The sequence below is a fragment of the Somniosus microcephalus genome, chromosome 7 (assembly GCF_052327205.1).
Source record: "Somniosus microcephalus isolate GS21.2 chromosome 7, FLI_Smic_1.0, whole genome shotgun sequence".
NCBI lineage: Eukaryota > Metazoa > Chordata > Chondrichthyes > Squaliformes > Somniosidae > Somniosus > Somniosus microcephalus.
The window spans coordinates 57,255,706-57,283,031 of NC_140993.1; the positions used below are offsets into that span (position 1 = coordinate 57,255,706).

Below are 27,326 nucleotides of genomic sequence, written 5' to 3' on the forward strand. Positions count from 1 at the left end.
TTCACTCGAATATCCAGCTGGCACTCACTGCCAAGGCTCACACACGAAGAATAACGACTGGAAGATAACAGGGGCTTGTGGAACTGGAAATTAATAAGCAATCAAACGCCTCCCGAAGTGGGAAGGGAAGAGCAAGAGCAACTGCCAAGGAAAAGGCTGAACACTTCTGTGTAGAATTCCACTTGTTGGCCGACAACACATAACCGCAGGCCGTACATTTCAGGCTATTGTCTGAACACTTCAGCTGGCATACTGAGGTCTTCAAATGTGTATGTAATGCAGGAACCAAAAGATCACAAAAATGACAACCCATCACAAATAAAATATACATTTTATTGCACATAAAGTTTAACCGTATTGTTGATTCATATATAGATTGTATAAATATAACGAAAATATAATTATAAACTCATCATATAATTTGTAAATAAAGTAAGTTGCAGAAACAAAGGTAATTGCTGAGGTGTCATGATGAAGTAAAACAGCTATCAGCGAAGGGTATGGTGTTCTAAAATACTACATCCAATTCTATACAGATCTTTCCACAAGGAGGGAATAACTTTTTCCATCACTGTTGACAAATCAGGGATGTTTGAAATTGCTTCAAAAAACACCTGATGGTGTAAGGCATTGGAAACATTGACACACAGCGACATTTAGTGGAGAGAGATGCAGTTTCCTGCTTATGACCTTCCCCTGGGGTTATCTGTGCAACAATAGAAAGATGCTGAATACAGGCCATCCCCAGAGGGAAGCAGAAGGATTATCTGCAGATGCCAGCACAAAATTGGGTGCAGCACTGACCAGTTTTTTCATTGTTGAACATTTAGGAGATACGGTAGCAGTCCTTGCTGTCTCCCAGTTTTTTCCCTCTAATATATGTCATCCATTTTACCACGTGAACCCTGCCAGACTTTAAACCCAAGGTTTTCAGGCCCTGAGCCTAGTGCCCAACTGACTGAACTACCTGATCTCCCATGTGGACTGCAAAAAAATTCAGACTGGGATGTCAATCCTTAGGTGGGCTTGCACACGCTTCCCAGCCCGGGAATGGGTCAGTCGTGGATGGTACATAGTCTAATGAGATCATGAAGGGTTAATGCAGAAAACAAACACCTGAAGTCTGTCAATGGCTTAGTGGGTAAATGTGCCACAGTGTGAGGGGCATTTGCTGGAATCTGACAGCCAGATGCTTCCATATGTCACTTTGCCAGTGAGTAGTTTAGAGCCCATTATACTAGACCTATCAATACACTGGGAGATTTATTTTCTTTTGAGACATGAGGGAAAGGGTGGTGAGGGGCAAAATTGCCCCGGTCACTATGCACATAGCAATAACTTTAAAAAAACGGTGTTTACAATTTTTTTATGCAGAGCAGAGTGATTCTACCCCATCCCAGTTAAGAAACCAGCATCTCTACTTAGAAGCGATTGGGTGATTCCACGATCCCACACTCCCAAAGGGGAGCCATACTTGAAGGGAGCATGGGTCGGAGAATCAAAGTAAAGCTGTACCCCTAACTCTGACCTGCACTGTCTTTGAGCTCCACTATCCTGATCACCCCCTTTGACTCTACTTTGATTTAATGAAGCCACTGAGCACTGATCATTTAAAGGACCCCTGAGGGCCAGACCTAAGTATTGATGTCATAGGAAGCAATATACAGCTGCCCAGGTCACATGCCAACAAATTACTGCTAGATTGTTTTGCTGGAACCTCTCATCCCATAAAACTTAATAATCAGATTTTCCAGACATTTCAGTTTTACTCTTAGAGGAATCAGGCATTAATCCAATGCACTGCACTGGCAGTGAACGTATACCTTTAGATCCTAGCAGAGGTCACCTTGTTGATTTCCTTCACACAACACAGAATGTTATATACCAATGATGTGGCTGCAAGTGGGATGAGCAATCAGATCTGACCGATTTACATAACATGGACAGTAGCCTAATTTGGAAAAAATATATGAGTGCAGGAGATGTATATGGATTTTCAGAAGGCACTCGACAATGTGTCTCACAAGAGGCTTGTTACAAAAATTCAGGCGTATGGTATAAGAGGAAATATAGCAGCATAGATGGCAAGTTGGTTGACTTGAAAGAAAACAAAGAGTTTGGGGTGTTGATTGGATTGGAAAAGGTTGGAAGTGGTATACCATGGGGTCACTACTGGGTCCACTTTTATTCTAGATGATTTGGATTTGTCATACGGAGCAAAATCTTGAAATGTGCTGATGGCAGAAAAGTGGAGGCTTGGCAAACAGTGAAGAGAACTATAAAAGACTTCAGGAAGACATAAACAGGTTAGCAAAATTGACAGATAGGTGAAAGATGTAAATTAATATGGATACGTGTGAGGTAATAAAGATTTGGAGAAAAACCAAATAATGGAAAGATGCTGAAGGATATGAATGAACAGAGAGACTTAGGGGGTTCAAGGTGATCTCATTGAAACATACAAGATTCTGAAGGGAATTGACAGGGTAGATGCTGAGAGGTAGTTTCCCCTGGCTGGAGTGTCTAGAACTAGGGGGCATAGTCTCAGGATAAGGGGTTGGCCATTTAAGACTGAGATGAGGAGGAATTTCTTCACTCAGGGGGTTGTGAATCTTTGGAATTCTCTGCCCCAGAGGGCTGTGAATGCTGAGTCTTTGAGTATATTCAAGGCTGAGATAGATAGATTTTTGGACTCTAGGGGAATCAAGGGATATGGAGATCGGGCGGGAAAGTGGAGTTGAGGTTGATGATCAGCCATGATCTTATTGAATGGCGGAGCAGGCTCGAGGGGCCGTATGGCCTACTCCTGCTCTTATTTCTTATGTTTTTATGTTTCTTATGTAAATACATAATTCCTTGGAACTGCAAATGCAGGTAGAGAAAGCCATAAAAAGGCCAATAGTATTATGGGTTTTATAAATATGGGCATGGAGTACAAGAGTAAAGAAATAATGATACATTTGTAAAAAGCATTGCTTAGGCCACAGTTAGAGTACTATATGTAGTTTTAAGCACCCGATTACAGAAAGGACATTAATGTCATACAACATATTTTCACCAGGATAATGTCAGGGATGGAAAACTATAGTTCTATGGAGAGACTTGAGATACTGGGACTATTTCCACTGGGGCAGAAAAGGCAGAGCAGCACGGTGGCATAGTGGCTAGCACTGTTGCCTCACAGCGCCAGGGACCCGGGTTCAAATCTGGCCTCGGGTGACTGTCTGTGTGGAGTTTGCACATTCTCCCCATGTTTGCGTGGGTTTTCTCCGGGTGCTCTGGTTTCCTCCCACAGTCCAAAGATGTGCGGGTTAGGTTGATTGGCCATGATAAAAATTGGCCCTTAGTGTTAGGGGGATTAAATACGTGGGGTTACGGAGATAGGGCTTGGGTGGGATGGCTGTCAGTGTAGGGACCGGGTGCTAGGGTTTGGATGATCAGCCATGATCTCGTTGAATGGCGGAGCAGGCTCAAATGGCCTACTCCTGCTCCTATCTTCTATGTTAAGAGATTTAATAAAGATTTTTTAAATCATGAGGAGTTTTGATAGAGTGAATAGGGAAAGACTATTTCCTCCAGTTGGGGAGTCAGTGATGAGGGATAATCAGTTTACAGTTATCACTAAATTAGTGAAGAGAAAAGTTTGGAGAAGTTTCTTTATGCACAGGTTATTGGAGGCACTAAATGGGTTGCCACAAGGAATAGTTGAGACAATGACTATTGTCTTTTCTAAGAGAAAATTGGATAAATGTTTGAAAGTGAGGAAGATATAGCGCAATGGGAACTGAGCAGGTGAGTGGGATTAATTTTGGATTGCTCTAGCAAAGAGTCGGCATAGACACAAGGGACTGAATGGCCTCCTTCTGTGCTATAAACATCTATGATTCTATAATTGATGGCCCACTAACAAAATCATGAAATGTTTAATTTCTGAGAATGGGATTTCATTAATTACAGGGAAAGACAGACGTCCTCCATTTTCCATTAGAAGATGAACTTCATCCCTTTTGCGTCTTCAGCAGGACGAATCCTTAAGCCCTGGGCCCATTTTCTGGACGACTGTGAGTTACATATATATGTAAGTCCCTCGTGGCCCCGTCAAACAGCCCAGATGCTCTCTGGGAACTGAGGAGTTTATGGCTTTTTACGATAGGGAGCTGGTTCTTTGTGCCCTACTCTTCCCTTACAAAGGGTCCTAGGAACTTAGGAACAGGAGCAGGCCATTCAGCCCCTTGAGCCTGTTCTGCCATTTAATTAGATCATGGCTATCCGTACCTTACTCCATTTACCTGCCTTTTCTCCATATCACTTAGTACCCTTACCAAATAAAAATCTGTCAATCTCAGTCAATAACTTCTATCTACCCTTGTGATTGCTCTACTAGGGTTGGGAAGCTTTATCACCAGATAGATGGGTATACTTTTTAAATCCCTCTGAGCATGGGCACTCACCTCATGTTACAGCATTATTATCACCATAATCTCATTAACTGCTGATAATTTGGCTCTGTATTTGACATTGTCTTATGGTTAGTTGGTGCTGGGAAGTGCCACCTAGATCCAAGAAATTTAGCTAAGCTTTCAGGAGGAGTGGTGGGTGGATTCAATCTGAGTCAGTTTGACTCAATTAGTTAGTAGTCTGAAGATTGAGGGTTTGAGCTTCACTGCAGGATCTGAGCACATAATCTAGGCTGACACTTCAGTGCAGTACTGAGGGAGTGCTGCACTGTCGGAGGTGCTGTCCTTCAGATGAGACAATAAATTGAGGCCCTGTCTGCATGTTCCAGTTGTTTAGGTGGATTCTAGCGATCCCATGGCGCTACTTAAAAAGAGCAGGGAATTCTCCCACTGTCCTGGATAACATTCCTCCCTCAATTAATATCACTGGTCATTCATATCACTGATCTTTGTGGGACCTTGCTATGTGCAAAATGACAGTCAAATAGCCTGTCAACACTCACTGCCTAGGATCAATTATGAAGCATGATCAGTTGGATGAGGTGCTGGAGGAAACTATACCCTAGTTTGGATCTCTGACTTCAGGGGGAAATGGGAGAGGGTGGGAGGATGAAAAGAAATGAACCACAAACTACAATAAAGTATTAACACTGTTTATTGAGTTTGCTCGTACTCATTATGGCCATGTATTTAATGTCAACTTAAATGCTGGGCTACATAGATTCCTTTACATCTTTTTATTTACTATCACTCATGCTCAGTTCTACCTGTATGTCGGGCATTACAAACCCTTTCCACTTTGTACAATTGAAACTTGGAAAAATAAAAATTTTCTTTAAAAAAACAAATCCGCTCTCGCTCGCCTCCCGATGGTCTGTCTGAGAGGATCAATTGGCGGCAGTGAAGGAGCCTGCCACCCAACTCCCAAACCTGATTTGGCCATAATAGCACTGGCTGGATGGGGCGGAAAAACCTGTAAGCGGGAACAAAAACAAAGAAACATGCTCTCATTGGAGAGCTACTTATCAAAAAAAATTGAAAAGTTTTTTTTTAAAAAGCAGTCACTGTTTTTTTCCACACAGGCGGTTCCCTGTTATTCCATGGCTTGAGGCTGCCATAGTTGGAACAAAATGTCTCCAAGAGGAAAACAATAACCAACCAACAATGTCCTGACCACCGCCTTATATGCATAGTTCCTTGGGACATTAAATCACCTTCATTATTTTTTTTTGTATGTACTGGCAGCTCTCCCTTGGCGCTTTATTATAGGGTATGACAAGGAAAGTGTTACAGGAAGTAAGTGTGACTTATTGGAAGAGCATGTGAAATGCAGGACTCCTAATGTATGGGTAGTGTGGGGAAGGACCAGCAAAGGAGGCAGAGAAATCACCACAGAACTGGAGACACTGTATGAACTTCACCATATTCGCATGAGACCAACCCCGCTGAGAATCGTGTGGTGGTAAATTCAGATTTGATGTAAATGCACGTTTCCCTCGATAAGATTTTTATATTGACATTTTTTCAAAAATAATCGGTCATCTGCGAGTATTACATGGTAAAAGGGAAACAAAAAAAAAAGGTTAAAAAGGCACCAGAGCTGTATCATTAGTCTCTGAAATCATCTCCAAAAAGCTTAGGCCAGCTTACACCATGTGCTAAATGGATTTCATACAGGAATTTTGCAGGACTGCCTGAATGTAGGCCGAATCTACAGAGGGTTTCCAAAGAAACCGGTAGCCATCTTAGCGATCTGTAGCCTCGGTGCTGCCAGAGTCACATGGATCCTTAGTTCCGCTTGTTCACCATTTGTTGTCGTAGTCTGTCTCTCTTTTTCTTCTCTATGAGTCTGCAAGAAAAAAAGAGAGAAACAAAGTAAAGGATCACTGAGTTTATCAGTCCTGTATACTTTGTTTTTGTGCTCATCTTAAATGAGGGATGTTTGTGCTAGCAATGGAGCTCTTTCCATTTCACACACCCAGCATTAGCATCAAGCATTCCCAGGTCAGATGAAGCATAGTCGTGTGTCAACCGTGGCTCAGTAGCAGCAATCTCGCCTCGGAGTTAGAAGGTTGTGGGTTCAAGTTCCACTTCAGAGACTTGAGCACAAAATCTAGGCTGACATTCTGGTGCAGTACTGAGGAAGTGGCACTATTTGAAGAAGAGCAGGAGAGTTTTCCCCAGTGTCCTGGCCAATATTTATCCCTCAATCAACTAAAACAGCTTATCTGGTAATTTATCACATTGCTGTTTGTGGCTGCTTGCTGTGCGCAAATTGACTACCTCGTTTTCTACATTGCAACAGTGACTACACTTCAAAAGTACTTCATTGGCTGTAAGGCACTTCAGGGTGTCCTGAGGTCGTGAAAAGCACAATGGTCCGTATTTTCCAGTGTGTACGGGCTGTGTACACACCCGTAGGGGCATCAGAAATGCCAGTTTCAGGCATGTGAAGTGCATGCACTGAAAACCGGCATTTCCGATCTGTCAAGAGCGCTCGACAGATCGGACGCCTGCCCTGGAGAAGGGCCTCTGCCGCTTTCTGCAGAACCTCCGCCCGCTGAAATCACTTAGAAATCTTACGCTTGGTAAAAGCGTAAGGCCTGATTTTACCAGCATAAGAGTTGAAAAAATGTTTAAAATTTTTTTTTTCCACTCATTTATAATTTAAAAATACTTTTAAAAAAGGTAAGTTTATTTTTATACCCGTAAAAAACTTTTAATTATTTAAATTAAATTTTTTTTTTGTTTAAATTATTTAATTTAATGTAATTTTAACTCATTTTAAAAACGTGATGGTTTTTTAAAAAATTATTTAATGTTTTAGTGTCTTTTTGGGGTGATCTCCATTCACACTTTTGATAGGTCTATCTGTCAAAAGTATGAAGGGAGATTCCCTTCTCCTATTGGTTGGCCTGGCCCACGTGATCCCAGGGATGCTTGCGAACCGCCTGCGCCCCTGGGATACGTGGGCCCTGCACATTTCGACTTTGGAGAGGCCCAGGAGTGGAAGTGTCCGGAGCTCGGGAGCCTTCAGGTAAGTTCTTGATTTTTTCCGCTAGGAGGCATCTGCACGCAGGAAGCCTCCAATCGGAAATTACGGGCCTATATAAATGCAAGTTTTTCAAGTCTTTCTTTATAATGCAGAGTAAAAATCTCCATACTCTGCCCCAACAGTATCTCAGCCCAACCTCAGAAGCCTACTCCCTATTGCGCAACTGTGACATTTATTTCAATTTCATACATCAGCCATCCCGCAAATTATCTAATGGTCAATTTTTTAATATCTATTATTCATCTTGAGATGTGAACATCGCTGGCAAGGCTAGCAATTTTATTGCCCATCCCTAGTTGCCATGAGAAAATAGTGGTGGGCCTTCTTGAACCGTTGTAGCAGTTTGACACAACTGAGTGACTTGCTCGGCCACTTCAGAGGTCAGTTAAGTGTCAACCATGTTGGTGTGGGAGGAGTGTCACATATAGGTCAGACTGGGTAAGGACAGAAGGTTTTCTTTCCTAAAGTACATGGGGTGGGGTCTCTCATGGCATATGCCGTTTAGTTCGACTTTTTCCTGCACCTTTCAGCTCAATTTTTTTTTGCGCCATAGCTTGCTGGAAGTGCGAGCTGCTAACGGCGTGGCGAGGACAACGGGGCATCTGGGACCTTTGTGAATGGCGGGACCAACAGTCAACTCCTTAACAAATGGGATTTAAGGATTGAGAAAGAAACACAGGAACGACGGAGAAGGCAGGTGAATTAGTGTCAAATCAGGTGCAGAAAGGGAAATAAAGAGAGGGAATGAAAGGTTGATTATGAAAGAGAGAAAAAAGAGATAGAAAGGAAAAGGAAGAAAAAAATTCAACATTTGACATTTTAAAAATCTCTAATGACAATTTACTCCATTGAAGCATAAAATGGAACTGTTTAAATTGTTCCCTTTCTGGGCCAGAGAGGTTGCATTACATTAACAATGATCATGTCGTACAAAGGTGCTTACGTCGTTAAATTGCAACCCTAACTTTCTGCGGCGAGTTCAATGAGCAATTAAGGTGCAAATCCAGCAAGTTCTTAAAAAATGGAGAGGCTAAGGTCGAGATACCCTTTATACCAAGCCGATCTGTGCATTAATAACAGCGTGCATCGTTATCACGCCATCATTTTTCCATCAAGATTCGGCGCATTAATGAACCATTATTCTTTAGTTAGTGCTGTTAGCCCATGCCCACTAGGAACTGGATTGAGATTGCTCAAACTCATTTTACATCGGACCCTTTGGACAAAAAAGACTTTCATCCCATCTGCCTGAGCTGGATTTGAACCCAGGTCCCATAGGTTAAAAACAGCATCGAACCCACTGCTCTAAATTGTACTCTGCAGTAACTTTACTAACTTTTTGTTAAGGGAAAGACAATCAACATTTTCAGCACAAAATGAAGCCATTCAATTGATTGTGTCGTTACTAGCTCTTTGATAGAGCAATCCAAAAGTAAGCCCACTGCCCCCTAGCCATCCATCTATGCAGGGAGCTGCATTCCTTTTACTATCTAGTGCCTTGGTTATTGTAACAAGTCTCTCATGTGGCACTTTATCAAAGTACTTCTGAACATGCATATATATATAATAAAACATCTCCGACATTCTCTGCACACTCTGATTTCTCCAGTTTACCGTCTGTTTCGAGCATCGGTCAGCTCCATCAGCTGGTCCTGCGCAACCCGTAGCTCATCCAGTCGTTGCTGGTACCGGGAGTCACAGCTGTTGTTCAGTTCAAAACTCGACACCTGACTGGAAAGCTCGCTTGTCCGATCGCGTAGTTGCTGGATGGACGAGTAGAGGTTCTCATCGTCTTCCTCCTGTTTGAAGATCGCGTACACGGTATTACTGCATTCTGCTTCGATGTCACCCAGCATGTCAAGGCCTCACACGCATGGTCCCAAATAAATGCCATTCTCAGAGGGAACTCTACTCTATTTTAAGTTAAATGACCTCCATTATCTTTATTTTTTGATTTCAGGCAAGCCCATTAAAGTTGCAGTGACCCATTGTTGCTAAGTAGTTAAAGGGAAACTCCAGGAATTTCACCAAAAGATTGGTCTAAAGTCATGGTCTATCACAAACGCCCATAACTGGATGAAAGCAGACTATCTGATGTAGATTGTGAGCACAGAAATGTTGGACACAGGTTTAATATTAATAAGATGGGAGTTTGCAAGAAAGTTTCAAAAAGTAATTGGATATAAACTTGACAAGGAAAAAATTGCAGGGCTATGGGGAAAGAGCGGGGAAGTGGCACTCTCCTTCAAAGAGCCTGCACAGGCATGATGGAGCGAATAGCTTCCTTCTATGCTGTAAGATTCTATGAATCCACTACACCCTCTCCTGGCTCACAGTTAAAGCAGGTGAGTCTACAACAATTAGCTGTTTGAAAAAGCAGCTAGCTTGGTTGTGAAAGAGAGAAGGATAGATTGAGATGATCAAATACTCCTTGCAACGTAATGAGAAAAAATGACTTCTTCAGTGCTTAGGACATAAAGGGGGTGAAATTCGGTGCCTTTGAGCCTCCCGTTAGCACCCCCGGGGCGTGCTAACAAGGCACAAGTGGCATTGCGACCAGGCGCAGCACTGACATCGACTCCCGCCATATTCGACGGGAGTTTTGCGGCGGTGCTACGGCGTTGCGGCCCGATCTCCTTCGGCCGGAGGTTGTGACGCCATCACCGTGCGTGTTACCCCGGTCCCGAAATTGACTTCTGTCCCCTGCAGCAGCGCTGGTCGAAAACACCGACAGCTGCAGGAGGCGTGCATCGGGCGGCCGGCCACTTAGAAACAATGATTAAAGGCGAGGTGGCTGAGGTAAGTAAAAAGAAAACTTACCTTTCTTGATCTGCTTTTTTTTCGCGGATTCCTGCCTGCGATCGATCAGCCTGGCACTCTGCTTGAGTGTCGGGCCGATCGCGCGGGATCGCGGCTGCCTTGGGGATCCAGGTAGATACTCTTTAAATTGCAGAGCCTGCAGCGATGGCCCTTCCATTTAAGGGCGGGAAGGAGTCTTTGAACGGGGCAGTGCTGCTCGGCCCAGTGTGCAGCGCTGCTGAAGTCTCTGCCCTGCCTGCTGATGATTGCGCTCCAAGAAGGAAGTGGAATGCTTGATTTAGGTTCCACTTCCTTCTTGGAGCGCAAAACCGAATTATTTAAAAGTCTAGAAACATCAGCGCCTGGTGCTAATGTTCCAACTTTTAAAATTTAGCGCCCCAAACGGAGCTACAATGAAATTCTCCTCCAAAGTATTACATAGCTGGCGTGCATACAGGAAAATTGGGCAGCAAGGATCGCACACTTTAATTTAACCCATTAATTTAAAAAGGAAAAATAGGCCCAAATCATTCCTGTGCTACTGAGGCTGGGAGAAATGTTTTTAGAAAGACAATAGGCCAGTATTGAATAGTGGACATCTGGGCATTTAATTTATACAGATCTTTCCCTGAGGTGTTAAGTGGTTGAGACCTACGAAAAGGATGACTTTGATGGCCTTTTTCATTCTATGCTTTCATATACTCTCAATGGAATAAGATTGACTGACTAGCGCTACGCTTGCCATAACACGGTACTGAAATAAATCTAAAATAAACACAAGCAGGGAATATGGGATGGCATATTGGGAGTGTAGCCTCATTCTACAATCTGCTGCAGTGGGGTCAGACTGTTATGTGGCTGCAACTGGCCACACATAGAATTCTTAAGCTCAGCCCTGCTGTCAAGAGGTGGTAGGGAACTGAGTAGCAATTCCCCAATAGGGCAGGGGTGGAAGAGTCATGCTGAATAATCTCTGTGCAACAAGTAGCAGTTGGTTGAGTGTTTGATAGTCCCTTGACTTTGTCTTAGAAAGAAGTGAACAGGTAGCCTCAGCAGATCAGTGTGAATATACACCCTGCAGGGCTAAAATAAAAGTGTTTGGCTATTCTTTAGTCATATGATTACAGAGACACAAATTGTAAAGGTGGTAGAGAGAAAACGGGGAATTACAGACCGGTAAGCCTGACATCGGTAGTGGGGAAAATGCTAGAGTCCATCATAAAAGATGTAATAGCAGAGCACTTGGAAAACAGTGACAGGATCGGACAAAGCCAACATGGATTTACAAAAGGTGAATCATGCTTGACTAATCTACTGGAATTTTTTGAGGATGTAACTGGTAAAATAGATAAGGGAGAACCAGTGGATGTGGTGTATTTGGACTTTCAAAAGGCTTTCAATAAGGTCCCGCATAAGAGATTAGCGTGTAAAGTTAAGGCACATGGGATTGGGGGCAAGGTATTGACTTGGATAGAGAACTGGTTGGCAGACAGCAAGCAGAGAGTTGGAATAAACAACTTTTTTCCGAGTGGCAGGCAGTGACTAGTGGGGTACCGCAGGGATCGGTCCTTGGACCCCAGCTATTCACAATATATATTAATGATCTGGATGAGGGAACTAGATGTAATATCTCCAAGTTTGCAGACGACACAAAGCTGGGTGGGCGTGTGTGCTGTGAGGAGGATGCCGAGAAACTCCAGTATGATTTGAACAGGTTGGGTGATTGGGCAGAAAACATAGAAACATAGAAGATAGGAGCAGGAGTAGGCCATTCGGCCCTTCGAGCCTGCTCCGCCATTCAATGAGATCATGGCTGATCATCCAAATTCAGTACCCTGTCCCTGCCTTCTCCCCATATCCCTTGATCCCTTTAGCCTTAAGAAATATATCCAACTCTTTCTTGAATATATTTAATGAACTGGACCCCACCGCCCTCTGTGGCAGAGAATTCCACAGGTTCACCACTCTCTGGGTGAAGAAATTCCTCCTCATCTCAGTCCTAAATGTCCTACCCCTTATCCTTAGACTATGACCCCTGGTTCTGGACTCCCCGACCATCGGGAACATCCTTCCAGCATCTAGTCTGTCCAGGCCTGACAGAATTTTATAGGTTTTGATGAGATCCCCTCTCAATCTTCTAAACTCCAGTGAGTATAAGCCCAATCGACACAATCTCTCCTCATACGTCATTCCTGCCATCCCAGGCATCAGCCTGGTGAATCTTCGCTGCACTCCTTCCATGGCAAGAACGTCCTTCCTCAGATAAGGCGACCAAAACTGCACACAATACTCAAGGTGCGGTCTCACCAAGGCCCTGTACAACTGTAGCAAGACATCCTTGTTCCTGTACTCGAACCCTCTTGCTACGAAGGCCAACATACCATTTGCCTTCTTAACCGCCTGCTGCACCTGCATGCTTACCTTCAGCGACTGGTGCACAAGAACACCCAGGTCTCTTTGCACTTCCCCTTCTCCCAATCTATTGCCATTCAAATAATAATCTGCCTTCCTGTTTTTGCATGGCATGGCAGATGCAATATAACGTGGATAAATACGAGGTTATCCACTTTGGTGTCAAAAACAAGAAGGCAGATTATTATCTGAATGGCAATAGATTGGGAGAAGGGGAAGTGCAATGAGACCTGGGTGTCCTTGTGCACCAGTCGCTGAAGGTAAGCATGCAGGTGCAGCAGGCGGTTAAGAAGACAAATGGTATGTTGGCCTTCGTAGCGAGAGGGTTTGAGTGCAGGAACAAGGATGTCTTGCTGCAGTTGTACAGGGCCTTGGTGAGACCACATCTTGAGTATTGTGTGCAGTTTTGGTCGCCTTATCTGAGGAAGGATGTTCTTGCCATGGAAGGAGTGCAGCGAAGATTCACCAGGCTGATACCTGGGATGGCAGGAATGACGTATGAGGAGGGATTGGGTCGATTGGGCTTGTACTCGTTGCAGTTTAGAAGAATGAGAGGGGATCTCCTTGAAACTTATAAAATTCTAACATGTTCCCGATGGTCGGGGAGCCCAGAACCAGGGGTCACAGTCTAAGGATAAGGGGTAAGCCATTTAGGACAGAGATGAGGAGGAATTTCTTCACCCAGAGAGTGGTGAACCTGTGGAATTCTCTACCAAAGAAGGCAGTAGAGGCCAATTCATTAAATATATTCAAGAAGGAGTTAGATATATTTCTTAAGGCTAAAGGGATCAAGGGATATGGAGAGAAGGCAGGAACAGGGTCCTGAATTTGGATGATCAGCCATGATCTCATTGAATGGCGGAGCAGGCTCGAGGGGCCGAATGGCCTACTCCTGCTCCTATCTTCTATGTTTCTATGTTTCTTCACATGTTTGACACGTGGCACCACTGCCACTCTCTCTACCTGAAGGTGGTGGTGGCTGTGTGTGTGTGTGTAGTTTCCAGTTCTGTCTGTATGTGTGGTGTCATCCTCTCTATATATGTGGGCTAGTTGAACATCTTTTGATGAAGATAGTAGCATGCATCTTCAATTACTTGTTACATGATTACTTGCAGCAGGGAGCAGGCTATTGTACGTGGGATGGAAAATAGGTCAACTTCCTGTTTTCAAACTTTGCTGGGCTTTTATTCTACGCAGAGTTACGGAGAGGCTTATTGCAATATTTTCTCGGAGTTTCCTTTTAACTGTTTCCTATGCACGAGCAGGAGCTTAAGAAAGCAGTCTATAAGGAAAGTGCTGTGCCCACGGCATCCATTTTAGCAGGAGCAGGGCCAGTATCTGAGCACAACACTGCCGCCCACCTTCCAATCACATAGCTGGAAGATAGGGAGGAAATAATGGTTGGTGTAAGGAATGAAAGGCTTCTTGGTGGCTCAGACACATTCCTGTTCCAATGTGTCACGGTACGACAAGGGTGAACGCCTGGGATTTCCCCATCCCCCGCACTCCTGCTCCCGCTATGAAAGTTCAGAACTCAGCCAGGCTATCAAGGTGGAGGTACAAAGTGGGGCCAGGTGATTTGCCAGGTGAGGAAGGCGGTTCAGTCTCCTCGCTTGTGGGTGGCAAGCCAGTCACGTCTTTGAGCGCCTAGTCACCAAACGGGAATGACTGGCTTCGGGATGTTCCACAGCTCTGCTGTTGGAAAGATGTCAAGTACAGGGGAGGACAAGTTACTCTCCAGACTGATCCCCAATGTTGATCAGTCAGGAATGTCTGAAGATGGATGATGTGACAAGGCTGCATGCTTTGCAGGCATTCTCCTGCTTTCTTCCCATTTCCTGGGAATGGTCACCATTCTATTCACCTGGGAAGGATGAGAATCTGAGTGCAACCTTGTCAGGATTGAAACCCGAGGTCCTCCTTTCCTGAGTCCAGTGTTCAACTGATTTACCAGCTTCGATATAGTTCTGAAAACAGGTCACCACCCATTCTTTAGACTGGGCTATGATTGGAAAAGGGTAGGAAAGATGGGAGGGGACTTAGGCATCTTTAGCTCCAGTCAGTACATAGGGAAACAATTGTTTAAAAAAATAGGAGTTAATACACCTCAGAATATTCAGAGCATGGTTACATCCTATTTTTCATTTAGTCCCTCTTATAGAGGATGGGGAAAGGGAATGCACAACATGGCAGACATCACATGCAGTAATCATGCTTTAAAGGGAGGGGGCATCAGCTCCTGGGAAGACACTTTAACAGCATCTCAGTGAGTTGTTGGCGGCAACGATCCAGACATGGGAAAGGTCTAATCTTGGCTTTTCACTGCAGCTTTGAAATAATGAGCACCCGAAGTAATGTAATAATAAAAAATTAAATTAATTTTGAAGGTTTCAAGACATATCCAATTTAAAAATAATTTAAAAGCTTTCCATAGAATTTTGACTTCTAAATAGTTGCTGGCCAAGATTTCCATGAAAAGTTCTATACAGAGCAGCTACAGAGCACATGCCAGCCACAGTGATGTCATCCTACCCAGAATGCACTGCAGGAAGGGAAAGGAAAGGAGTCCCCCTGGGGATGAAAAGATGGAATGTTACAAAGATGAATTATCTCCATAGTACATGGTCAGAACGCTTCCCTAGAAATCACTGTTGATGGTTGAATCAGAAAAATCAATCAGCGGCCCTTTAAAAATGAACCAGTTTTCACATATTTTAAAGAACCTAATTTTTCTCTAACAAATTAAGTAAAATGCCAAGGAGTGCTCCCTATGCTATCTGTCAGTATTATATACGATGGGTAAGGTACCGATCACTATCTGTGATGCACTCTGTGGACAAGGATCTATATGTGATGAACTCCATGGGTGATTTCCTCTCACTATTTCTGCTCCATGGGCAAAGATCTATCCCTATTAATGATAGACACCTTGGACAAAGATCTATCCCTATTAGCAACAGACACCTTGGACAAAGATCTATCCCTATTAGTGATAGACACCTTGGACAAAGATCTATCCCTATTAGCGATAGACACCTTGGACAAAGATCTATCCCTATTAGCGATAGACACCTTGGACAAAGATCTATCCCTATTAGCGATAGACACCTTGGACAAAGATCTATCCCTATTAGTGATAGACACCTTGGACAAAGATCTATCACTATTAGCGATAGACACCTTGGACAAAGATCTATCACTATTAGCGATAGACACCTTGGGACAAAGATCTATCCCCATTCGCGATAGACACCTTGGACAAAGATCTAACCCTATTAGCGATAGACACCTTGGGACAAAGATCTATCCCCATTAGCGATAGACACCTTTGACAAAGATCTATCCCTATTAGCGATAGATACCTTGGACAAAGATCTATCACTATTAGCGATAGACACCTTTGACAAAGATCTATCCCTATTAGCGATAGACACCTTGGACAAAGATCTATTACTATTAGCGATGGACTCCATGGGCAAAGATATATCACTATTAGTGATGGACTTTATGATTAAAGATCCATCATTAGCAGTAACGAACTATAGTGATGGAATCTAAGAATAAAAATCTATGACTATTAGTGCAGGACTGTAATTACTTATCATTATTAGTGATGGACTCTTTGGGCAAAGATCTACCAGTTTCTGATGGACTGAATGGGTAAGGATACATCTGGGAATGACTATATAATGACATGATAATGCTAGGTGAATTCATTTAAATCATTTAAATAACTTCTGATGTTTCTGGCACATAGCGCGATGCACTTGGGGTGCCATATTGGTTGGGCACCAGAATGTCAGTTGTCAGTAGCCAGTGAAATCACCATTTTATTTGCCCTAAGGATGGTGGCAATTTAACTTCCTTTGCAATATATGGCTGTTGGAAGCCAAAAAAAGGAGACAGGGGCAAAATTTAAGTATGTTTCCATGTCAAGAAGGAGGGTACCCATTTCCTATTTTTTTTTCTACATGAGCCTCCCTTGAAGCACCTATCCCCAAAAGCCACTTAGCATCTGGAGCACCGCTCAGGCTTTGGGCTCATTTCATGGGAACTTGGGGTCTAAAACATCTTGCACACATTATGCAGCAAAGTTGGCACACATTATGGAGTGTGGAGTGCATTGGGTGCTGTATAGAACTCATGGCACACCATCTGATTATGTGATAGTGATGAGAGGTGATCTCATTGAAATATACAAAATTCTTACAGGGCTTGACAGGGTAGATACAGGGAGGATGTTTTTGCTGGCTGGAGAGTCTAGAACCAGGGGTCACAGTCTCAGAATAATGGGTCAGCCACTTAGGACTGAGAAGAGGAGAAATTTCTTCACTCAGAGGGTGGAGAATCTTTGGAATTCTCTACCCCAAAGGGCTGCGGAGGCTCAGTCGTTGAGTATATTCAAGACAGAGATCAATAGATTTTTGAATATTAAGGGAATTAAGGGATATGGGGATAGTGTAGGAAAGTGGAGATGAGGTAGAAGATCAGCCATGATCTTATTGAATGGTGGAGCAGGCTCGAAGGGCCAAATGGCCTACTTCTGCTCCTATTTCTTATGTGATGCCCGAAACTTTGCAGGACTTTAGATGCTCAAGATTATTGGCCCCTATGGGTAAGGATCTATTTGTGTTCTGCCCCATATGTGATGGACTCTATGGATAATGATCTCTCAGTGATGGACCCTATGCATGATTGTCTCAATGAGCAATGATCTTTCAATGGACCCAATGGGTGAGGATCTATACTTGATGAACTCTATGGAAAGCACATATCTATGAATAACTCTGTGGATAAACACTAATCTGTGAATGACTATGATTAGATGTTCTTTGTGAAGAACCCTTTTTTTCTGGGCTGTACTGCCATTACCCGCTTGATGTAAAGATAATGCATCCACTGTAGTCCAAAAACAAGGTTTTACCTTGGCATTGACTATCTCAATGTGAACAAGTAGAGATGCCAGCTCTAGCTCCTCACTGTAACTGTTTTTCAGGGGCACAGATCTGTAACCTGTAAATAGAACAACATCTTGTCATTCATCAGGACATCACAGACACATAGTGGCATCCGAAGATAGAGACCACTCCAAACCAGCTCAGAAATGTACAATGTAATCTCAATGAGCACACCCAATATCAACAACACACATTGTCACTTACAATTTGTGAACCCAGCCTGGCATTTACCCCACAATGTCAGCGTATGGAGCTGTAAAATTGTATAACAGTTTAGGTTTACAGGCATGCAAGGTAACATAAAAGTTAAGCTTCACCTCAGTCATAATACCCAGCATGGCAACTGCATTTGGCTTAAAGGGTGAGAAGACTGATGGACTCCATGGGTTAGAGCCTAACAGGTGTTAGCACTGGCGAGTGCCTGTCTGTGATGGTCTCAGTTTCTATGGGTACATGATGGTACAGGAACAATACTACAGGTGAATATCAGATCAGTGATGTAAATGCTTATCTTAAAAGCCAAGCCTTATCGTGTCAGTATCCAGCAGTGAGATTGAAGGAAGTTAATGTACAGCCTTGATTATTTCAGATCAGCAAATTTAGGGACTGCACTTGCCCATGGTGTGGTGCACCGTGCCAGTAGTGGGAGGGTTGTCTTTGCCAAATCTTGCAAAATAAGCCTCTCCACTGTGATAGCACAGGGATGAATTTTAAGGGCAAATGCCCATCAGTGATGGATTCTATTGGTAAGTATCAGTGATGATATTGGGATCTAACAGTAAGTAGCTATCTGTGATGGTATCAGAGGAATATGAATAAATCTTAACTCCCTTCAAGCGGATGATCTGGGTGGAAGATACTTTCAATATAAAGAGGTCCACCCACACCCACCTTTTGTTGAGTTCTGACGTATATAATTTGTAAAAGAGTAGTTTTACATAAATGGTAAGAAACTAAGAACTGTGGAGGTGCAAAGAAATTGTGGAGTCCAAGTTTACAAATCATTAAAAGCTAGTAGATAAGTACAAAAAGTAATCAAAAAGGCTAATTGAATGTTGGCCTTTATCTCAAAGGGGAGGAAGTTATGCTTCAACAACAACAACTTGCATTTATATAGCGACTTTATATTAAAATGTCCCAAGTTGCTTCACAGGAGCGTTATCAAACAAAATTGGACACCGAGCCACATAAGGAGATATTAGGACAGGTGACCGAAAGCTTGGTAAAAAAGGTAGGTTTTAAGGAGCGCCTTAAAGGAAGAGAGAGAGGTAGACAGGTGGAGAGGTTTAAGGAAGAAATTCCTGAGCTTAGGGCCGAGGCAGCTGAAGGCACGGCTGCCAATGGTGGAGCGATTAAAATCGGGGATGTGCAAGAGGCCAGAATTGGAGGAGCGCAGAGATCTTGGAGGGTTGTAAGGTTGGACGAGGTTACAGAGATAGGGAGGGGCACGCCTATGGAGGAATTGAAAACAAGGATGAGAATTTGAAAATCGAGGCGCTGCCAGACCGGGAGCCAATGTAGGTCGGAGAGCACAGGGATGACGGATGAACAGGACTTGTTGCGAGCAGCAGAGTTTTGGATGAGCTCAAGTTCATGGAGGGTGGAAGATGGGAGGCCAGCCAGGAGATCATTGGAATAGTCAAGTCTAGAGGTAACAACAGAATGGATGAGGGTTTCAGCAGCAGGTGAGCTGAGGCAGGGACAGAGACTGGTGATGTTACGGAGATGGATGTAGGCAATGGCCAGGGAGAGGGATGAAGTCTTCAGTTGTATAGAGCCTTAGTCTGATCCCATCTGGAGTGCAATCAGTTTTGAGCACTGCACTTCAGGATGGATGTACTGTCCTTGGAAGGGGTGTCGTGCATTCACCAGAATTATACAGGGGTTTAGGGGTAAAATTATGAGGACAGGTTGCATAAACATAGCTTGTATTCCCTTGAGTATAGAGGATTTTGGGATGATGTGATCGAGGTGTTTAAATGTTACAATGACTTGATAGGGTAGAATTCGGAGAAACTATTTCTTCTGGTGGGGGAATCAAGGCCAAGAAGACATCATCTTAAAATTAGAGCTATACCTTTCAGGAGCAAAATCAGGAAGCATTTTCACACAAACGGTAGTAGAAATCTGGAACTTTCTTCCGAAAAGGCTGTGGATGATCTAATTGAATCGCAGAGTAGGCTTGAGGGGCTGAATGGCCTACTCCTGTTCCTAATGTTCCTATTAGTCCTCTTCCAGTAGTGGGTTTGAAAATAAGTGGCTTAGAATCATAGAAATTACAGCACAGAAGGAGACTATTCGGCCCATCGTGTCTGTGCCGGCTGAAAAAGAGCTAGCCAGCCTAATCCCACTTTCCTGGTCCGTAGCCCTGTAGGTTAACCACTTCAAGTGCATACCCAAGTACTTTTTAAATGCGATGAGGGTTTCTGCCTCTACCACCCTTTCAGGCAGTGAGTTCCAGACCCCCACCACTCTCTGGGTGAAAAAAGTTCTCCTCAACGCCCCTCTAATCCTTCTACCCATTACTTTAAATCTATTCCCTCTAATTATTGACCGTTCTGCTAAGGGAAATAGGCCCTTTCTGCCCACTCTATCTAGGCCCCTCATAATTTTATACACCTCAATTAAGTCTCCCCTCAGTCTCCTCTGTTCCAAAGAAAACAACCCCAGCCTATCCAATCTTTCCTCATAGCAAAAATTCTCCAGTCTTGGCAACATCCTTGTAAATCTCCTCTGAACCCTCTCCAGTGCAGTCACATCTCCAAATTAGTAAGTGGAAACAGAAAGGATGCTAATCTGATTTCATGAGTATTGGTACTCAATGGCTGAGCCTGTGGGTGTCGCCAGCTGAGCGCTGGCCAGGACTTCCGCCAGATCTGCCTGTCTCAGTAGGTGGGCGTTCCACTGGCTCCTCTGCTGATGCCATTTTCTATTGGAGAGGGGAGGGTGGCATTGCTGTGATATAAATCTTCTTTCTTAACAAGTAGGAGACATTTTTTTATAAATAGAGGGGGTAGCACTTGTACTAAACTAAAACAAGTGTATAGTGTTTACCTTTAAATGGTAGGGAAGATATCATAGAGTCATAACGGCACAGAAGGAGGCCATTCGGCCCATCAAGTCCATGCCAACTCTCTGTAGAGCAATCGAGTCAGTCCCATTCCCCCGCTCTATCCCCTGCAAGTTTATTTCCCTCAAGTGCCTATCCAGTCTCCTCTTGAAAACATTGAGTGTCTCCGCTTCCACCACTTCCGTCAGCAGCGAGTTCCAGGTCCTCACCACTCACTGCATAAAAAAGTTTTTCCTCACGTCCCCCCTGTATCTCTTGCCCAAAACCTTAAATCTGTGTCCTCTAGTCCTTGTACCATCAACTAGTGGGAACAGCCTTTCCCCGTCTAGCCTACCCAAACCCGTACACCTCTATCAAATCACCCCTCAACCTCCTTTGCTCTAATGAAAACAAATCCAGCTTCTCCAACCTATCCTTGTAGCTAAGATCCCCCATCCCTGGAACCATTCTGGTAAATCTCCTCTGCACCCTCTCAAGAGCCTTCATATCCTTCCTAAAGTGTGGTGACCAGAACTGGACGCAATAATCCAGTTGTGGCCTAGCCAGTGCTTTATAAAGGTTCAGCAAAAGGAAGGAATGTCAGAAGTGGGATTTGAACCCACAGCTCCAGAGGAGACTGCAATCTGAACGCAGTGCCATATAATCCAACATGTAGGTTCACACATCTATTGCAGCCTCCTGCTCTGAAAGGGGTGAAACATCATCCAATTCCCATTGGTAGGAAACTTAAAATGGGTCAAACCACCAAGTGGAAAATAGCTTGTGTGTAGACCGAAACTTGTTGTTCAAGTCATTCTGCACCAGTGATACATTCCCATTTGAATACAGGGCTGTGATATTTTAAAAAGTGTTTATTGCTGTATATTAATTGTGGTATCAGTCAGAACCAATGAATTCCAAAGGTAGGAGTGGAAAAATATTGCAATCACAATGCTTCCAATTTGGCCCTACCTCAAACCCTATCAGCAGAAAGTCACCACAATCGGTGCCACTAATTTCTCCACTCCTTTAGTCCCCAAGCACAATGCACCAGTTCTGCTAATTTGAGTAGGTGGGCATGCCACTGGCTTCTCTACTAATGCCATTTTGTAATCAGAGAGTGGATTTGAGAGAGATATGAGTACTGCAGCGATGATGTCCTCAAAACTGTCCAATATTCATTGCCAGTCTTGCTCAGAGGTGTCGCAGTGAAGGAAATGGAAATGATATAGTAGATGGTACTCATGTAATGCCGAAGGAGGAAAAATTACCCTGGTTACGATGTATGGTGAATTCTTAAACAAGTCCTTTCTGATTGTCTCTCTCCACCACCCCACCTGGGGCAGGGAGGGTAGAATTGTACTGGTCACTGTTGCTACACACAGCACTAGTATAATTCTCTCTTCCTCCCCTATGGGGAGCAGAAGAAAGGGACAATTACAGTGGACGCAAAATTCGGTAGCACCCCGATTCAGGGCAGTAACGCGGGCGAGGCGGGACATCCTGCGCCCGGTGAGGAAGACCTGTCCCAGCCGCGAAATTCGCCCCCCCGAGGCGCTAACGGCAGGTGCAAAGGAGCCGAATTTCGCCCCCTCCATGCTGCACCAGATGCAGGTGTGCTCAGTGCTGACAGTGGATGCATTCCCAGTACTGACATCCCTCACTCTCTCACCTTATTAAAAAAAAGACAAATAATATTCTTCTTACTAGGCTGCTAGTTACCTGTTTTAAGTCCTTTCACTGGGTAAGTTGCCTGGGCTAGGAAGTTGGGGTCACTGAACATGTCCTCATCATACACAATGAACTTCAAAAAGGCAAACTCGGGATTGTTGATGTCAAAGACAAACTGCTTGAAGAGCCAGACGGGATTTAACCCATTATCCGCTGGAACAGAAATGAAACATAAGGAGATGCAATGAAACGATGCTTTATTTAATGTTTCTTTTGTATCAATTTGTATGTGGGTTCAATGATGAGACATTTATGAAAGAGAATGTCTTTTAATCTAAAGTCTGTTCAACTCTTTTTAACAGCATTACAGGAGACACCATGCTAGTGATCCATCTAAAAGTGAAACCAAAACTAAACTGCTTGTCTCTGTCACATGCCCTCTGCTGGTCAGGCATAAGTAATCAATCAGGCAACTATGCTGGTAAGGCATCATAATCAAACAGGCAAATACCATCACTATTTGCTGATATCATTACATCTCCCTTTCTTAAAACAAAAGTATTTTACTTTTAACTAACAACATGTTTTCTTTGTATTAATCTGAATTTTAACTGTAACACTTAATGAACTTACATTATCATTATCATGATCAAGGTTTTTTAACCTTGCTTTGTGTGTTCACATGAAATATGTAAATACACTAGAACTTGAAGAAAGAATAAGATAACATTACTTCCTTCTATAACAAGAGTCCTTAAATTTGCTCAATGAGTCTCTCAGGAGGCTTCACGTGTCTTGAGGATTTTCTGATTGATTGTCCTTGAATCTGAGTTGTTGCCTCAGATGATGGTTTCTCAGCTGTGTGATCAGGTTGTTCAACAGTATCAGTCTTTTGACTTGCTGTGGCTGGTCCCATGAGAAGATCTCGACGATTTCTTCGCAGAACAGCACCCTCATCTGTCTGAATGGTGTATGATCTTGGTTGAACTGCACTCAGGACAGTTCCCTTCTGAGTCCATATGTTTGTTTTGTCTTTGAACCTTACTTGGTCACCAGTGTGGAGTTCAGGTAGGTTTTGTGTTCCTCTGTCATAGTAGTACTTTTGCTTTTCTTTCTGTTGTTCTTTGAACTTCCTCACTTTCTCCCCCTCTTTTGTTTTCAGGAGGTTCTCCGGGATGGGTAGGTTTGACCTTAGCAGACGTCCCATAAGGAGTTGGGCTGGTGACATACCACACTCGAGCGGCGTTGTGCGGTATACAAGCATGCTTTGGTAGAAGTCAGTTCCACTGTCTTTTGCTTTGTACATCAGTCTTTTCACTGTCTGGACCGATTTTTCCACTAGTCCATTGGACTGTGGAAAGTGAGGACTTGACGTTGTGTGGACAAAGTCCCACTCTTTGGCAAAGTGTCGGAAACTTGCATTGTAAAACTGGGGTCCGTTGTCTGTGAAGACCTCGCTTGCCACGCCATGTCTGGAGAATATGGCTTTCATACATCTTATCACAGCGTCTGCAGTGGTGGTGTACAGTCTACTAACCTCTGGATACAGGGAGTAATAGTCTGTGACTACAAGATAGTCCTTCCCTTGACATACGAATAGGTCAGCGCCTACCTTCTGGTAAGGTCTGTCTGGCGCTGGGTGTGGCTTTAGTGGTTCTACCGGATTGCTTGCTCGATATTTCAGGCATATTGTGCAGTTTGACACCTCATTTGTCACATCTTGGTTGATTCGTGGCCAGTACATCACCTCTCGTGCTCTTTTCTTACACTTTTCGATTCCCAGATGTCCTCCATGGATCCTTTTTAGCATCTGTTTTCTCAGACTCTTTGGGATAACTATTTTACTTCCTTTGTAGATGATGTCTTCGACCACTGATAGTTCCGCCCTGCAGTTCCAGTACTCTGCTATGTCAGGTGAGCAGTCTTGCTTCATGTTGGGCCATCCATCCAAGATGCTTTTCCTCAGTCGTCTCATTGTTTCATCTTTGTTTGCCTCAGTCTTTATGAGCTCCATTTTTGCATCTGCTATGGGCAGTGCACTTGTGATCATGTCCACGTAGGCGTTCACTTTTTCATCCATTTTGGTGTTTGCGGGCTCACTTGGGTCAACAGCTCTGGACAACGTGTCTGCTGTATACATCAGCTTACCCGGTGTGTACGCAACATTCAGTGTATAGCGTTGCAGCCTGATCATCATTCTTTGTATTCTAAGCGGACAGCTATTTAGTGGCTTTTGGAACAATGCAATCAAGGGCTTATGGTCAGTCTCTACACTGATTGCTTGTCCTGCCACAAACTGGTGAAATCTTTCACAGGCGTATGTGATGCTGAGCAGCTCCTTTTCTATTTGAGCATATCGCGTCTCCGCGTCTGTCATTGAGCACGTTGCATATGCAATAGGTTGCCAGTAGTCATATTTTTGCAGAAGAACAGCACCGAGCCCACTCTGTGATGCATCTGATGATATCTTGATGGGTCTCGCTGGGTCATAAAACCTCAGAACTGGTTCCTCTGTGAGCAGTTTCTTTAGATCGCTCCATGACTTCTCATGCTCATGATTCCATTCCCATTCTATGTTCTTTTCAGTTAGTCTTCTCAGTGGTGCCATCTTTTCTGAGAGGTTGGATATGAATTTACCCATGTCGTTGATCATTCCATTAAACCTCTGCACGTCCTTTTTGCATTGTGGCTTTGGCATATTCTCAATGGCGGACACCTTTCTGGGATCTGGTCTGATGCCCTCACTGCTAAGGATATCTCCCACGAATGTCAGTTCTGTCACCCCGAGCTGGCATTTCTCTCTATTCAGCTTCAGGTTTGTTTTCCTTGTTGCTTCCAGCACTTTTTTCAGTCTCTCGTCATGCTCAGTTCTCGTGGTTCCCCATACTATGATTTCATCCATTAATGTATCAACTCCCTCCAGGTGCTCATAGATCATATGGATAGTTTTGTGATACACTTCAGGAGCTGAGGCAATGCCAAATGGTAACCTTAGGAATCTGTATCTGCCAAATGGACTGTTGAACGTGCACAGCCTTGAACTTGCCTCGTCCAATTTCATCTGCCAAAATCCTGATGATGCATCTAACTTGCTGAAATACTTTGCATTTGCAAACTGTGCCATGATTTCCTCACGTGTAGGAAGCTTGAAGTGCTCTCTCTTTATTGCTCTGTTTAGATCTCTTGGATCCAGGCAAATTCTGAGCTTTCCATTCTTTTTGTCCACAACGACGAGGGAACTCACCCACTCAGTTGGCTCATCTATCTTCTGAATCACATTCAGGCTTTCCATCCTGTACAACTCTGCCTTCAGTTGCTTTTGAAGAGCAAACGGAACTTTTCTGCATGGATGTATGACCGTTGGCATACTTTTATCTACTCTGATCGTGTGTTCTCCTGGCAGGCAGCCTAGACCCTTAAATAGGTCATTGTACTCTTTCATGAGTTCATCATAGACTGTCTCTCCGCTTTCCACAACGAGGACTCTCTTTACCAGGTTCAGTCTCTCACAGGCTTTTAAACCTAGTATGGCTTGCACCTCCTTTGGCACCACGATTAATGCTAACGTGTGCTCTCTGTCCTTGTGTGTCACTTTGACAATGCATCTTCCTTTCACTGGTATATCAGTACCTGAGTATCCTGTCACTTTCACTTTTATTCCATGTATCTTTGGTCTGGGTCTAATTTTCTTAAAATCAGTCTCTGATATCACATTAACTTGTGCTCCAGTATCCAATTTAAATGGAATGTGTATGTCATTCACTTTTAGTGTCAACATCCAGTCTCTTTTTTCTTATTTGTTTTCAGACACAACATCCACATTGAACTCCTCTATCTCGCTTTCATCTACTGCATGGACCTTGCTTTGTTGCACTTGGTTCTTGCAGCAACGGGCATAATGGTTGTTTTTGTTGCAACTATTGCATGTTTTACCATATGCTGGACACTTTCTTGGTGTATGCTGTGTAGCGCATCGACTACATGACTTTCGATTGCCCCTTTCATTTTTGTTCGCTGGCCACGCCTCTTTTTTCACATTGGCGCTCTTTTTGTTAAACGGTTTGTGTCCGTTCTTTCTCACTGCATCCACGTTGCAGCTACTGTCACTGAACAGCTCCTTTGCCTGCGACTTCACAGTCTCTGTAGCCCTACATAGTGCTATGGCTTTTCCCAGGTCTAGATCTTGCTCTCTTAGCAGTCTTTCCCTTAGACCATTATCTGGAATACCACACACCAGTCTGTTTTTTATCAGCGAGTCTGTCAGTCCCCTAAATTCACATGTTTTGCTTCAATTTCTCAGTTCAGTCACATACTGATCAATAGTCTCTCCTGTTTTCTGTACACATGTGAAAAATCTATGCCTCTCAAACGTCACGTTACGTTTAGGTATGCAGTAGGCCTCAAACTGTTCCATTATTTTATCCAGCTTCATTTTGTCTCCATCAGCAGCGAATGTGAAGTTATTATACACCTCCAGCGCTTCATCACCCACGACATGTAAGAACACTGACGCTTTCATTTTATCACTTTTCTCGTCAGCTCCGATTGCTGATAAATACAACTCCAAACGTTGTTTGAACCTTCTCCAATTTTCAGCCACATTACCTGTCAACTGAAGCTTCGCCGGTGGGTGTAATCCTACCATTTTTTCACTTCGTTAGCTATTCTCCAATGGTAAGTAACGATGTTCTCTTTTGGCTTGCTAATATGTGGAGAGCTGATTTAACTTCAGATTTTTCCTCTTCATCTCTTTCAATCACTTCTGACACCATGTATCGATTTGTATGTGGGTTCAATGACGAGACATTTATGAAAGAGAATGTCTTTTAATCTAAAGTCTGTTCAACTCTTTTTAACAGCATTACAGGAGACACCATGCTAGTGATCCATCTAAAAGCGAAACCAAAACTAAACTGCTTGTCTCT

General features: G+C 43.6%; 1 protein-coding gene across 1 annotated transcript in view; it reads right to left on the minus strand.

Annotated features, from left to right (window-relative positions):
- Nucleotides 1-312: 312 nt before the first annotated feature.
- The window catches only part of LOC147114648 (1-phosphatidylinositol 4,5-bisphosphate phosphodiesterase gamma-1-like), a 326,116-nt gene continuing 299,102 nt past the window's right edge, over nucleotides 313-27,326 (minus strand). The window contains exons 29-32 of the mRNA XM_085992491.1: nucleotides 22,453-22,614; nucleotides 17,648-17,736; nucleotides 9,127-9,311; nucleotides 313-6,306 (exon numbers count right to left, since the gene is read on the minus strand). Coding sequence (XP_085848617.1) covers nucleotides 6,246-6,306; nucleotides 9,127-9,311; nucleotides 17,648-17,736; nucleotides 22,453-22,614 — 497 coding nt within the window. The 3' untranslated portion in view covers nucleotides 313-6,245. The remainder of the gene's footprint in view (nucleotides 6,307-9,126; nucleotides 9,312-17,647; nucleotides 17,737-22,452; nucleotides 22,615-27,326) is intronic.